The 14,558-nt window shown below is 47.5% G+C and overlaps 1 protein-coding gene across 11 annotated transcripts in view; it reads left to right on the top strand.

Annotated features, from left to right (window-relative positions):
* The window catches only part of DCDC2C (doublecortin domain containing 2C), a 5,988,712-nt gene that overhangs the window by 4,787,329 nt on the left and 1,186,825 nt on the right, over positions 1–14,558 (top strand). For all 11 annotated transcript variants that reach the window (XM_078647857.1, XM_078647853.1, XM_078647855.1 and 8 more), the window contains one exon: positions 12,024–12,284. In XM_078647857.1, the coding sequence (XP_078503983.1) occupies positions 12,024–12,284 (261 nt within the window). The remainder of the gene's footprint in view (positions 1–12,023; positions 12,285–14,558) is intronic.

Here is a 14,558-nt window from a genome sequence, read left to right as displayed (position 1 = left end):
CCCCCAGATGCTGTCCCCTGGGCCCCCCCTGGAAGCGCTCCCTCGGTGCTGCACGGACATGACACATACAGGCACATGACACACACTAATATACTCACCTGGAATATTCGCGGTATGCATACACCGTCAAGGCGCTACTCAGTCTTCTCCTACCTGCAGCGACATGGGGTGGGGATCGCTCTTCTACAAGATACGCACATGACACAGGTTGAGCTCGACATGCTCCGGAGGTGCTGGCGGGGGCAACTCCATGGTACAACCTTCTTAGCGCACGCGCGTGGCACATTGGTATGGGTGAAAACGGGTGTCCCCTTCATTTCCAAGGCTGTGAAAGTGGACCCAGAGGGAAGGTACTGCCTGCTGCGGGGAAGGTTGTACGGTCAGGAAGTCCTGCTAGGATCTATTTATGCCCCAAACACTGACCAGTCCTCCTTCCTAGCGGATATGAACCACGTCCTCCACCCAAATGCTGGCCTCCACTGGTTGCTCGGAGGAGACTTTAACATGGTACTGGACGTGCGGCTGGACCGTTCATTCCCCCCACTCCGAGCTGCAGCAGTGACGTCAAATGCACAAGCGTTTAGTGACTGGCTCACTCACTGGGAGGTACAAGACCTATGGCGCGTGCAGCACCCCACAGACAGAGTGTACTCCTATTACTCCCCTGTTCATGATCTGCATGTCAGGCTGGACCGGGTACTCGGCACCCAGTCACTGCTCCCTCTCCTTGCAGAGTCGGAGTACTTGGGGAGGACACATTCTGATCATAATCCCCTATGCTTTCGACTTAGTTGGGAGGCAGACCGCTCACCTGTCCCTACGTGGAGGCTACAGCCCGCTGCACTTGAGGATCCTGAGTTCCGCTCCTCGCTGGGTACGGCTATCCTTGATTACTTTGAAGTTAACGAGGGATCTGCAAGTAGTGCTGCGGTGGAATGGGATGCTCACAAGGTGACCACCCGGGGACACTGCATGGGGGCCTCATGGAACATATGCAAGACATTGTCCGATTCCCTAACGCGACTGGAAAATGAGCTCCTGCATTATGAGAGGGAGGGCGAGGGGACATGGGAACACTCGCGCACGCTGACTGACTTGCGCGCTAGGCATGCAGCTCTTATGGAACAGCTGAGGTGCCATAATTATGCGGCGCACATAGCTAGAACGCACGCCAGAGCAGATAGGGCAGGCCGACTGTTAGCCTGGCTGATACAGAGAGACAGCCGCGGTGGCCCGATCAGAGCTCTCCGCACTGCAGAGGGGGAGATGGTGTATACGCAGCGTGAAATTCACCGCGCCTTGGTTGCTCACTACACGCAGCTGTATAGGGCCCGCGGAACTGGTCCCAGGCATGCGCTGGGATATGTTTTGGACTCGGTCACCCTGTCTGTGGTCTCGGAGGAACTCCTAGGCACCCTTAACACCCCCCTGATGCTGGAGGAGGTGGGGGACGCGATTCAGGCTCTGGCGACTTGGAAGACTCCGGGGGCGGATGGCCTGCCTGCAGAGTATTATAAGGCCTATAGTGAAACTCTGGCACCCTTGCTCCTTCGCATGTACATTGCAGCAATTGATGTGGGCTCGATTCCGCCATCTCTGCGGGAGGCATTCCCGGTCTCTTTACCTAAGCCGGATAAGGACTAACCCTGGGCGTAGAACTACGGTCCGTTCGCGGAGTTTGCGAATTTTCGGCCACTTCGCTGTGGCGTGAAGTTGTCAACTACTTCGCAATCTACAGCGTAGCGTAGTAGTTTTTCTTCTTTGCACGCTCAATAGCATTCTCACGTGCACGGTAATGACTTACCGTGGTTCTGCGTTTGCTTTCTCGCTTTTCTCTCCTGGGCGCGTTCGCTTCGATGTTTAAAATCCGGCCGCACAATCCCATGCGACTGTGAGAACGCGATAAGGTCATTCGGACGCGCGAACATGTCATTAGGATGCGCAATCCTCCTTGCAGCGCCATGGTGGTAAGATCGCGTTTCCGAACACGCAGAAACTGCAATCTGGCACAGAATATATCTCGAGCATGTTAAAATCTTCTCAAAAATGTTCATTTACCCCTCAGATTGTGAATTGGCTGTCTTTTTTTGGGCTAGGAGTCCTCGTTTTGTTTCTACTCATTTTTCAAGAGAAAGGAAGTGCCCCTGAGTCTCCAACTTCCTGTTCCTGTCCACCAGGCTCCTCCCAGTGCTTTGTCCATGTGGTGTTCACTTTCATTTGGATTTGGAGCTGGACGGTAGACTGCCCGGCGCACCTTTGCCCACCGGCGGTGACGCTCCTCTGGGAGGTAACCGGAGCCTGGCCTGTCGCCTGCTGCCAAGGTCAAGGGGAGGTGGCGCTGGATGAAAAAAAACAGGGCGGCAACCTCCGCCTCCCCGAAAAGATTCCGGGCATGCACCCCTGCAGGTCTCATTCTGCCGCAAGGCAGCCGACTCTTGGGCGCAGGCGCCTTGCCCTTTGAGCCGGTCCTGCTGCTACCCTTTGCCATGGTTCTGGGGTGGAGGTGGAGATGGAAAAGAAAAGTTAGAACAAAAGGAAAAAAAGTTAGGGGTAAGAAGTAGGAGCTTAAATAAAGAAGTAAAATAAAACAGTAGAAAAGTTTAAAAAAAAGGTGGAAAAGTAGAAATAAAATGCAAAATATAAACTTAGGGACAGAGAGAGATAGATGATAAGTAAAAAAAGTAAGAAAAACTTTGAAAATAGGTAAAGATTGCACAGATATAAGGTGGATAGAAAACTAGGCTCAGACCCATAGCATAGAGTGTGAAAAACAAGATGGCCACGCCCATCGCGACCACGTGGGTAAGTTCGCGCGCGATTTCACGCGAACACGCACTTTGTCAGCGTGAACAAGTAGTTGGGTTCCCGAACAAGACGTTCACCACGCGAACACGTTACACGCGACCCGGAAGAGGAAATAGGGGACGCGAGCGGGCGGGACAATTGAAAAAACAAGATGGCCACGCCCATAGCCCACCACATGGGTAAGGTCGCACGCTACAATCCCCGAACACGCAGACAGCGCCCCGAACATGCACAACGCGCTCCCGAGCAAGAAAAACGGCTTGCGAACTGGACCAGCAAGCTACTATGTACGCTCGCGAAGCTCGCATAGTGCGAGAACGTCTTCACGTAGCTTCGCGTAGCTTCGCGTAGCGCGACTACGTGTACTACGCCCAGGGTTAATAAGGACCCAACAGTGCTGGGCTCATACCGGCCATTGGCGATGCTCAATGTTGACTATAAAATCCTTGCAAATCTGCTCGCTGAGAGGTTAGCGCTGGTGGTTCCACATCTTATACATTCTGACCAGAATGGGATTGTGCCGGCGCGGTCCACATCCTTAAACCTCAGGAGGTTTTTTAGAGTAGCGGCTGAGGCAACGAAGGAATGGCCTAGGGCGGGATGCCTCATGTTAGATTTAGAAAAGGCTTTTGACTGCGTGGAGTGGGGATATCTGGCCGAGGTGCTGAGGCGCTACAAGTTCGACGTGGACTTCTTACAAATGGTCGACCTTCTTTACAAAAACCCTGTGGTCCGCGTTGTGCTGGGCTCTTACATCTCCAAAGCGGTGGTGGTGGGTAGGGGCATCAGGAAAGGTGGTCCCCTGTCCCCCCTGCTATTCGTGCTGGCGATAGAGCCATTGGCGGCGGCGATGAGGCAGACCTTAGGTGCGGGAATCCCTCTGGGAGATACAATGCACCAGGTTGCGCTTTATGCTGACGACCTGCTGGTGTTTGTGCGAGACGTGAGCTGCATACCGGAGCAGCTGGCCCACCTGCTGAGTAAGTTCGAGGAAGTCTCGAGACTCCGAGTGAATGTGGGCAAGTTCTGCTTATACGCATTCAATAGCGAGATAGAGGACCCGGAGTACAGCCTGGGGGGAGCGAGAGTTCAATGGAGGGCTGATACCTTTAAGTACCTAGGGATTCAGATCTATCGCCAACCAACGGACCTGTTCGATGGAAATCTGGGACGGCCGGTGACTGCGCTCAAATCCCAGATGGGCTTCAGGTCCACACTTCCGCTGAAAGTCACGCGCAGAGTGGGCCCTTGCCAAAATGGTTGTGCTTCCCCGGCTCCTGTAGTATTTTGTCAATTTGCCTCTGTTCATCGCGGCCTCATTCTTCTCAAAGCTCAATGTGGTCTTGCGGGACTTCATTTGGGGCACGTCCCGGCACCGACTGGCATTAGCGAAAATATTCCTGCCGACGGATAGGGGAGGGCTAGCTGCACCTTGCTTTGAGCATCACTATCTGGCTGCGCAGCTTCAATGGATTACCCGCTGGCTGGCATATAGGGGTAGGGAGGACACTGCTACGACTGAGCCGCCGTACTCTTTGGGTCGCGTCACAAGGCTCTTCCATCCATTGGCGGCGCCTGAGAGGCCCACCCCGCCACTGCTGGCAGTGGCGTATAGGTGCTTTCGTAGAGCCTTGTTCCTCACATGAGCGGTGCTCCCATACGCGCCAGCTATACCCTTGGAGGGCTCTCCCGGGGGTGAGGGGGTTCTCACGTGCCCCATTCTGGAGCAGTGGGGGGAGGCGGATGTCCAAACATTAGGCGATCTTTCCAGAGACAGAGGGCTAGTGGCCTATGAGACGCTGGTGTCTGAGGACGGACTACCTCCTGGGGGGTTCCTATTGCATCGATCCCTCGTGGCAAAGATGACGGCTAGATGGGGAGACTTGGCGACGGAGCCTGAGCAGCATTTAACCATGCAGTATCTCCACGTCAAGGGGAGGGGCAGGCATCAGGTCCGTTGGTTCGCTGAGTCGCCTAGGATCCACACAGCGACCAGTTTGACCCCGCTCAGAGCCAAATGGAAGCAAGACATGGGATGGGCGCTTGCTGACAAGGAGTGGGAAAAAATCCCTAAAAGCCCGGTCCGCATCCCCCGAAATATGCGCTTTCGCCAGATACAACTCTTCGTCGTTCACAGGGCCTACCTTACACCGAGCCTCATCAATAGGTATTTCCACCGTTCTGATGCATCCTGCCCCAGATGCGATGAACTGGACGCGGGACTTCTCCATTTCTTATAGAGCTGCCCAGGATTGGGTGCTTACTGGAATGCGATCAGTGTGATGCTTAGGGTATGCACAGGCCGCGTCATTCCCTTCAATTGGCCCGAGTACATATTGCATCACTTCAAGAGACTGCCCAAAGATAAGGCATCTTCCCGGTTCTTAGACTTGGGACTGGTGATGGCGAAGCGCCTTCTCACGAGGTGGTGGAAGGCGCGTGAACCGGCTGCGGAGCAGGCGTGGGTCTCTTCCCTTCAGGCGTGGGCCCGGGCGGAATGGGTGGCCATACGGAGGGAGGAGACGACAGGGCTCCGAAAAGTACCTATGGCGGATCAATTGGAACGCATGCTCAATGCCTTACAGCTGCCAGGGGGGGCAGGTCATTCAGATGCCGCAGTGACCTAGGTGGACGCTATTGGGGGTTGGAGCGTATCGTGGGCTGTTCTTCTGTCCAGGTAATCTGTCATGCTGTCTGTCAGCCTCTGGGCATACAAGCTTGCGATGCGTGCCCGCTTGCGGGCGGGTGGTGCGCATGCTGGGGGAGGGTGGGGCTGGGAAAAGGATCAGCATACACAAGTGCCTGTGGTTTTTGCCGTTGCTGTTTACGTTTCTACAGTTGCTAGATAAATGTCATTTCTCTGTGCAAGTCCATACTGGAGGGATCAACCCTGTGAGCATGTTACTGTGCAGGACTAAATCAAAAGACACTCATGAACTAACCTGGAGACTACCGGGCTAGACCCTCCACGGACCGGTCAGCCATGAGCACTTGCTTATGAGACACTGTCAGTGTGCCTTTGTGCTTATAATATACCTTGATATGTGGTGTCTGAATGATGGATTGACGTGCCTGGTCTGCCGTGTTATGATGATTGATTTGTAATGTGCTTTAAACCTATGAAAATGCTAATAAATAGATTTGACAAAAAAAAGACCCTCTTTCCTGCCCAAGGTAGTCACAGCCTTCCACATCGGGCAGTCCATCACCTTGCCCACCTTCTTTCCGCCTCCGCATCCCTCGAAAGAGGAAGAGAGGCTCCACCGTCTGGACCTAAAACGTGCGCTCTCATACTATTTGGATCGCACACGCCAGTTCCGGGTGGATGACCAACTCTTTGTTGGTTACGAGGGCGCTAAGAAGGGACGGGCGGTGCACAAACGGACCATCTCTCGGTGGGTCGTGTTGTGCATCAAGGCATGCTACTCTTTGGCTAAGAAGGAATCTCCTGTTGGGCTGAGGGCCCATTCCACTCGGGCCACGGCGGCTACTACTTCCCTGGGCCGGGGAGTCCCCATGCAGGACATATGTCAGGCAGCTATGTGGGCCTCGCTCCACACGTTCATGAGACACTACCGCCTGGACAGCCAAGTCTGGAGGGATGGCTTCTTCGGCCGTTCCGTCCTCCAGGATTTTCTGGTGTGATTATTGGTTCACAGACCCACCACCGGGGTTGGTATTGCTGTGTTATCTATTCTAAGGTAAGGAATCTAATACTAACCTGTTTCTTTCAGATGCACAAGTTACTTACCTTCGGTAACGATATATCTGTAAGAAACAGTAGTTAGTATTAGATTCCTTACCGCCCCACCAATCCTCCCCGTTCTGCGAACCGATATCTAAGGTTAAGGTCATCCCCTTTCAGGGCCCTAGTTTCATGGCACCAGTGTTGGTTTTTATCATGGCTCTGCGTTTCTGGCGCTGAAAAGCTGTGGATAAGAACTGACGTTAGCGCGCGAGGGCGGCGTCTAAGTACTCCGGTGACGTCATCCCAGCACCAACGACGCCGACGACGGACGCGGAGCCGCAGTCGACTCCTACCGACGCGCAATGGTACTGCTACGCAAAAATTTCCGGATCCAGTCTGACGCCTGGGGATATTCTAAGGTAAGGAATCTAATACGAACTACTGTTTCTTACTGATATATCGTTACCGAAGGTAAGTAACTTGTGCTTCTAGACCTGACGATCTATGTTTGAGGGGATGCGGACAGCAGGCCACCTTTTATCATATTCTGTGGAGCTGCCCGAGAATACGTACACTTTGTTAGGGAGCCTCAGATCATATGCAGACGGCCTTGAGAAAGGAGGTAGTGTTGACACAACTGGGACTGCTCAATATATGGGAGGCAACTGAGCTCACTGAAATTGTACAGCAATTCCCAACACTGGGATACACGTTAGTTAAACGGGAACTGTCGAAAAGATGGGGGGGATCAAACCCGCCACCCATCTCCGGGTGGGCAAAAGAACTGGACAGGTGCATGCTGGAGGAGACCGAAGGATTTGTTGCTAGGGGGTGCCCCAAAAAATGGGATCAGAAGTGATCGATGTGGAATAAATATCATGGAGATCCTTGTATATCCCCGGGGTGGAATTGGAGATGCGTAGGAATACTGAGAATTGTGTTGCTCTGTAATGAATAATCTCAATGAATGCTTGCCCAGATGGTCTCTTGCTTGATTTGAAAATGTTATCTACTTCTATATGTATGGCTGTGATAAAACCAATAAACAAATTAAAAGAAAAAAGATTGTTTTTCTTGCGGCCATCACCTCAGCACCAAGTGTGAGTGAGCTTCACGCTCTGTTAGTTAAGCTACCATACACAACCTTCTTCCTAGACAAGTTGGAACTGAGGATTAGGGCATCCTTTCTGCCGAAGGTTGTGACTCCATTCCACGTTGTATAACCATTACCCAGTCAACATTCTATGCTGCGCCTCACCCCTCCAAGGAAGAGGAGACTCCACTGCTCAGAGGCCAGGAAAGTCCTGAGATTCTACCTAGATTGTACCAAAGAATATCGGGTAGTCGGTCAGCTCTTTGTGGGGTTAGGTGGAGCAAAAAAAGCATACTTTTAGCACATTGAAGGGAACTGATGTGATAGTGATTCTATTCAGTGTACGAAGATGATTGCCGGGTGGCTGGTGGAGTACTCAATAGATGGAGGAATTGACGTCTAACCCCATTCCAATAGACACTTCTCTATCTGCCAAACTTTAAAATAGTCCCAAAACGACCAATTACTAAAAATCACAAATTAGCAGCAGAAATAAAAATAATATTTAATTTCTAAATGTAAACGGTAAAATCACTTTCAACCCAAAATTATGCTCTTTATTTTAAGAATCTAGATTTGTATAGAAAAAAATCAAAAACTAAGTAAGCACTTAAAGAATCATTAAACAATGCAAGTTGAAAATTATTTGAAAACTATTACAAAAAGGACAATGATTTTATATTATTATAAAAACAAAAAATATTAAATTAAACTCTTCCCAATTCCACTACTAAAGCTAAAATGAGCTGGACTGTTCCCATTAGAGCAGGGCCATGCGGATCCGCATATGGTTGCGTCTATTCTCAGGTGGCATGATGGGCAAAAGAGTGATAGATTGAAATGCTATCCCAAAGACTTGCAAATGGTTAGACAAATTGCAAGCAATCCTCCCCTCAACTTTTGTCTTTGAAGTAACACTTTAAGTGGCAAGAAATTACTTTCCAGATGTGGGTTCCTTGCTCATTGTGCCACTGGAAGCAAGCTGCATCCAACTAAAGAGGCTCAATCAGGCTGTCACTTGTCTTGGGATGCTTGTGTTCCATTTCAGAGAGGACCTGGCTTGGCAATTTGGGCTGGGCAGTTCGGACTGGATTGTCCCTATTGGACAAGGACAAATTCTGGTCTGCATATGGTTGAGTATAGTCCAAGAAGGCATGCTGGGCAAAACAATGATGAGCTGGAATGATACCCTGAGGTCCGCTTTACCTTGTTGAATACCAAAATAATCCAACCAATGCACCCATATTTGTTCGGTTTTATAGAGGTAGGCCTTAGCTGTGAATATGGGTACCTCCTTTTAAACAAATGTGTCCATTACTCACAGCCATTCTTATCAGCACCTTGCTGTCATAGATTCCCAACGTTTACATATGTCACTTTTGGCAAGCATGGTGTCAGCAATGTCTTCAAGTGTCCCCAGAAGGGCGATCCAAATGGATTGGGCAATCATTTTCCAGGCTCTTTGAGAATGGTTGACAGTATTCTTTACCAGCGGTCAACAATCATTAGAGAGTCTCAGCCAACACAGAAGAAAGGAACTTCATGTGCCACACCTGAAACAACATGGCATAGAAATCCTGCTAGCTCTCCATGTCCCTTCAGAGTTAGATATAAACGTTGGCTACTTCTGCTAATGCATATAACAAATGACTATACTTAGCTGGCAAAGTTCTCTTTCACTTTAGTACTTTGCTTTCTAAGCAAAGATTCTTTGCTCATGAGAAAAAAACGGACAGAAGCTGCAATTGGAGAGCAGCCTATAGCTGCTCAGCTAATGGGATTCCCACCAATCTACACATAAAAAAATCATTGGTAGCCACTTTGGGTCAAAAACTATCTTTCAGTATGCTTCCCATTTCCGTCTGCTGTGCCCCTTGAGGACAATTCTTCCTTTTCTTTCTCACAAGGTGCACACTTTCTATGCAAATATACTAGCCTACTGTATACCCTAATGGTTCATCTACTGCAGCAGCTTGTATCTTTGCATTTTGACTTGTGCTATAGATGCTACCCAACTGCAAACATTCCGTCAAATTTCAAGAGTATTCTAGTGTTTAGTCTTTTTAAAACAATTACACTATATAAAATAAAAATATTCATAAAACCTTTTGTGCACGTATTTTACAAAATTTTAAAAATAAGTATAAATATAAGAGAAAATTCATAATGTCATCTAATTAAAATTCATAATATACTTCACATATCTCTCATGCGACAGAACATTGACAAAATATGCTTCTTTACAGAGTAAGATACAAAGTGACTCCTTTTTTCTTTCAAACATTCAGTCATGTATCAGATTCCCGCAAACACCATCATCTATGCTTTTGTGAAGGTGGTTTGCAGCCTATTGCATAGGTAAATGGAATGTATGACCCTATCTAAATCATTCCTCAACCATGTCACAATAATAACTGAGGTTTTAATCTACTATTGAGTATTAACTTTCAAGGAGGTGACCGCTACCAACTTAATAAACACAAGCTAATTAGGTCAAAACAGTTCTGAAGTAATGTCTACTTAACCCGTGGTAGCTATGGCAAATGGAGCAGGCAATCCCCAGAGAACTAGGTATTAAGTTCAAGGAGTACCAACAACTCAAAGGTAAGGAAGACCACACTTAAAAAATCCCATTGTTAAGTGTTAAATGCATCTAGTACAGATCATTTCAAAGAACAGAATGCCATAAAAATTCCCAACCAGTTTAGAAGTAATGAGCAAACAGTTGCAAAGATCATAAAAATAGGATAAAAGGAACCAGAGATATGAACTTTTAACGTTGTATGGCAAAACACCAAGAAAAAGTACACCTCCATTGAAAAGCAACAACAGTTTGCTATAGAATGGGACCTAAGTTCAATTTGTTACAGACAGTAATGGGGTGGGGGCGGCTACATCAATGTCCTGTACAAACATTTCACCTTCAGGTGCTGGGAAAGTTTCTTCTGGTCAGTTTTACGACTTCAAGCTCCTAAGGGCAGGATTCTAGGCACTATTTCTCTCGCCAACAAGTCTTCTTGCAAGATCCAGTCCTATGCGATCAGCCACACCCTCTTGGAATTAGGAGTCCTTCTGTATTTTGTGTCCCTAAAGCAGGTAAATAGGAAGCCAATCGTGTGACCCCTAACTGTTTGTAAACGACTACCAATGCTCTGCCAAGGGATGATCCCTAGTTTGGTGAGGAAAAATGTGAGGATATGTTTACCTAATTGAATTGTTTCCCTAAGTAGATAAATATTGCACTGAACTGACTTGTCTATGTAATGCAACTGTAGATGGCAAATGCCACACCCCGGGGCATTGGTACTTAAAGAGTACAATAAGTACCACCCAATTATCACACTACTCGGTATCTTGGACATTAGTTCACACAACACCACAACACCATACAACATTTTGGTGTTGAGGTTTTTTTATTCGCCTGAAAGATAATGAACTGCATAAGGCTACAGTGTAAAGTGAGGCTTAAGGTACAGGTATAGCTTAAATGTAACGCATTCTTTTCACTGTGATAAATATAAGAGTTTTAGTAGGAATGGTGACGTTATTCTAAAAATGTTACCTCATTAGACCAGTTACAGGTAAGAACGCAGTACATAAACTTGGACGTGGAGTTTTGCATTTCCCAGAACGGAAATAAAATACCAATTTCTCCTAAAGAACTAAAGGGCATATTACCAAGGAGTAGCGATATTTATCGCAAAATGCGCTTAGCGCATTTTTTTTTTAATCGCTGCCTATCGCTGGATATGTTAGCGGAGAAAACATGCTATTAGCAACGTTTTTCTCCATTGTGCTAAAATATCCAGCAATAGCGGCTAAATGCGTGAATATCGCTGAGAAAACAGCAATATTCATGCATTAGCGACGAAATGCTCTTAGCCATGTTATCCACCTCCCATTGGATAACATGGCTAAGAACTGGTCTGGGCAGGTGTTAGTATTTGGAGATATTCGCGCTTAGCGCGAATATTTCCATCGCTACCCCAGCCTTGCTAATAGGCGATAGCGACGTTAGCGAGCAGTCGCTAACTGGTTGGGTACGCCCACTTTGCATGTCATTAGCGATAAACATCGCTGGCATGCAAAGCGGGCCCCAAACCGCTCGGTATCGCCTAAAAGCTGTCGCTAACATCAGTTAGCAACAGCTTGCTAATAGGGCGATAGAATTATCGCCGCTTAGCGGCTGAAAACGGCTGCTAAATCGGCGATAATTGCCTAATGTCCCCCTTGGTAATATGCCCCTATGTTCAATTGTAGATAATATTTTTATGAAAATGAGAAAGTGCATGATAATGGCGTCACTTCACTTTTGTAGTTAAAATGATAGAATTGTAATGGGGATGATTCGATGGCAATTGTTTATTCCATGTACTGTATTGATCACAGATGCCTATTTTGGGTGTGTTAAAAACTGTTTCAAATATATGTTAACAGGTTCAGACCACGGCTATTCACCAAGAAAAAGTACCGGTTAAGTTTCAAGAAGGGGTTTGTAGAACACCGTCGCACGATGAGAGTAGAGATGCTAATAACTCTTTGGCTGATTCCAAAATGAAATATAGAGATGAAAAGCCAAAATCAGAGCATGAGAAACAGCGTAATAAAGAAAAGTTAGACCTTTCCCTAGCCACGTATGGAGAAATCTCGGGTTTAGGAAAAAAACAGAGAATACCACATGTTAACAAAATTCGAAAGGTATGTACCGGAAATGACAACTTGTTTTTTTAAATTTGACGTTTGAGTACGTTTTTTTTCTTAATTATGTTGATCACAGTCGGGATTCAAAAATTGACAGTTGCCCTATGTGAAGGTATATGTTAAGGCATAATTAACTGTTCCAGGCTAGTACACCTGTGATTCTACACACAATGACGTGATTAGAACTGTAAAAAGCCAGGGGCATATGTATCATCCTTTTTTTTTAGTCGCAAACGCTGCGATTCACAAAAAAGCAGCGTTTGCGACTAAAAAAACTGAAAATGCGATGTATGATTAAAACCGCATCACAAAATTAAGGAATCGCAAACTTTGCGTTCCTTAATTTTGCGTCAGCATTTAAGGAATCGCAAATTGCGATTCCTTAAATGCTATGTATGAAGCACCCAAGTTGAGCGATTTCTCATTAAGAAATCACAAATTACCACCAACTTGAAGTTGGTGATAATTTGCGATTTCTTTCACAAATGCACTTTTTGGCAATTGTAAAGGTGCCATGTGGCGCACATTCATGCCCTTAGGGCATGTATGTGCGCCATATGCGCACACATGTACATTTCAGGGGTGCATCAGGGTGTCATTATGACACCCTTGCACCCTTGAAATTATTCTCAATTTGCGATTCTCAAATTGCGAATCGCAAATTGGAAATAACTTCCCATTCATTCCTATGGGCCTCCTGGCCCATAGGAATGAAGGGGAAAGTATTCCTTAATTGCGATTCGCAATTTGTGAAACGCAATTAAGGAATATTAAGAAATCACACAAAAAAATCGATTTTTTACATACATCCCTATTTGCAATTCTCAAATAGCGATTTCTAAAAAATCACTATTTGAGAATCGCAAAGAGTGATGTTCATACATATGCCCCCTAATCTTGAAAGGCTAGGACCCACCCATATGTGCAAAAAATGCAATAATATACAATTAAGACAAGTGAGCCATATTAGATGAATAGCACAAAAAGTGTCAAATTAAGTTATCATTGCATTGTTTTCATTTAGTTTGAAACTTAAAAACCTGAAACCCTGGGACAAGCAATAGGATGAATGGGGAAACCATTGGAGAAAAGAGCGAGAAAGGAAATGAGTGTAAATGAAAAGGGACATGGGTGAGGAGGAAGGAAAAAGAGCAGTTCGGTTTTACAATTCGAATTACGATTCATACAACAGAATTAGAGAGGTGTGACAGCTTGGACACTGCTGGGACTGTATCCAGTAGATGCAGCAGTAGCAGAAGGCCTTAGTCTCAGCCAGAGGAAAACAGTAAATTGCACTGTCACCGGTAAGCTGCAGTATCTGAAAGAAACAGTTAGTTATAGATTTCTTACCTTAGAATTAACCCCAGGGGTTAGACTATATCCGTAAAGTTTTTCGTAAGCAGTACCCTGCGCGTTGTAAGGTTGCGTCGGTTGACTCCGCGTTCATCATCGGTGCTGTGGTGGCCAAGATGACGGCATGTTAGCTACTTAGATGCAGCCCTCGCGTGCTGACATTTCTTTTTCCACAACGGCAAGTGCAGATCTGGAGAGGGCGGTACCAACAGTCATTTTTTGACTGAACTTTTTCTCGACTTTTTTTGCCTTCGTTGTTGTTGAGTCCATCGACTCCTGGAGCAAGATGGATGCCTGGCTTTAAGGCTTGTGGTTCCTGTAACCGACTGACAATGGTGATTGATCTGCACCGCGTGTGCCTCCACTGCTGGGAGCGCGACCATGACCCCAAGGTGTGCTGCAACTGGTGGACCATGGCCTGAAGTCTTTGAGGGAGCGGTCACGAAAGTTACTCGAGGCCCGGCAGTCGGCTCCGCGTCGCTCGAGGTCCCGGTTGCATAGGAGAGCGAGGGACCGGTCGCAGCGCCAACACCATTCTTCATGCAAGTCTTCACACACGGGGTCAGGTAAGTTGAAGCCCAAAAAGAAGTCGAAGAAGCATCGTGCGGAACCTGTTGGGTCGACTTTGGGTTGTTCTCCCTTTCCGGGACCTGGTGCAACCCCGTCCCAGCTTTGGAGTTTCTACGAAGCGTTGCATGCCATCTTTAGGCAGCCCGACTTCACTGGCGCAACTGTGGGCCCTGCTGACTCGGCTGGGGGCCCTAAACCTTCGACGTTGGCAGCTTCGGCCTCAGTGCTGCAGGATCCCCTTGGCTCTGGATTGGCTGTGTCCCCAGCCAACGTCAACCCCGGCTTCCACCTCGAGGTAGACACGAAGTCGACGCCGGATCCGATGCTGATGGGTACTTTTGTGCCCCT

Source organism: Lissotriton helveticus, chromosome 6 (assembly GCF_964261635.1).
Source record: "Lissotriton helveticus chromosome 6, aLisHel1.1, whole genome shotgun sequence".
NCBI classification, from domain to species: Eukaryota; Metazoa; Chordata; class Amphibia; order Caudata; family Salamandridae; genus Lissotriton; species Lissotriton helveticus.
Note: the sequence above shows the minus strand (reverse complement) of the source record. Positions and strands in the feature narration are given on the sequence as shown.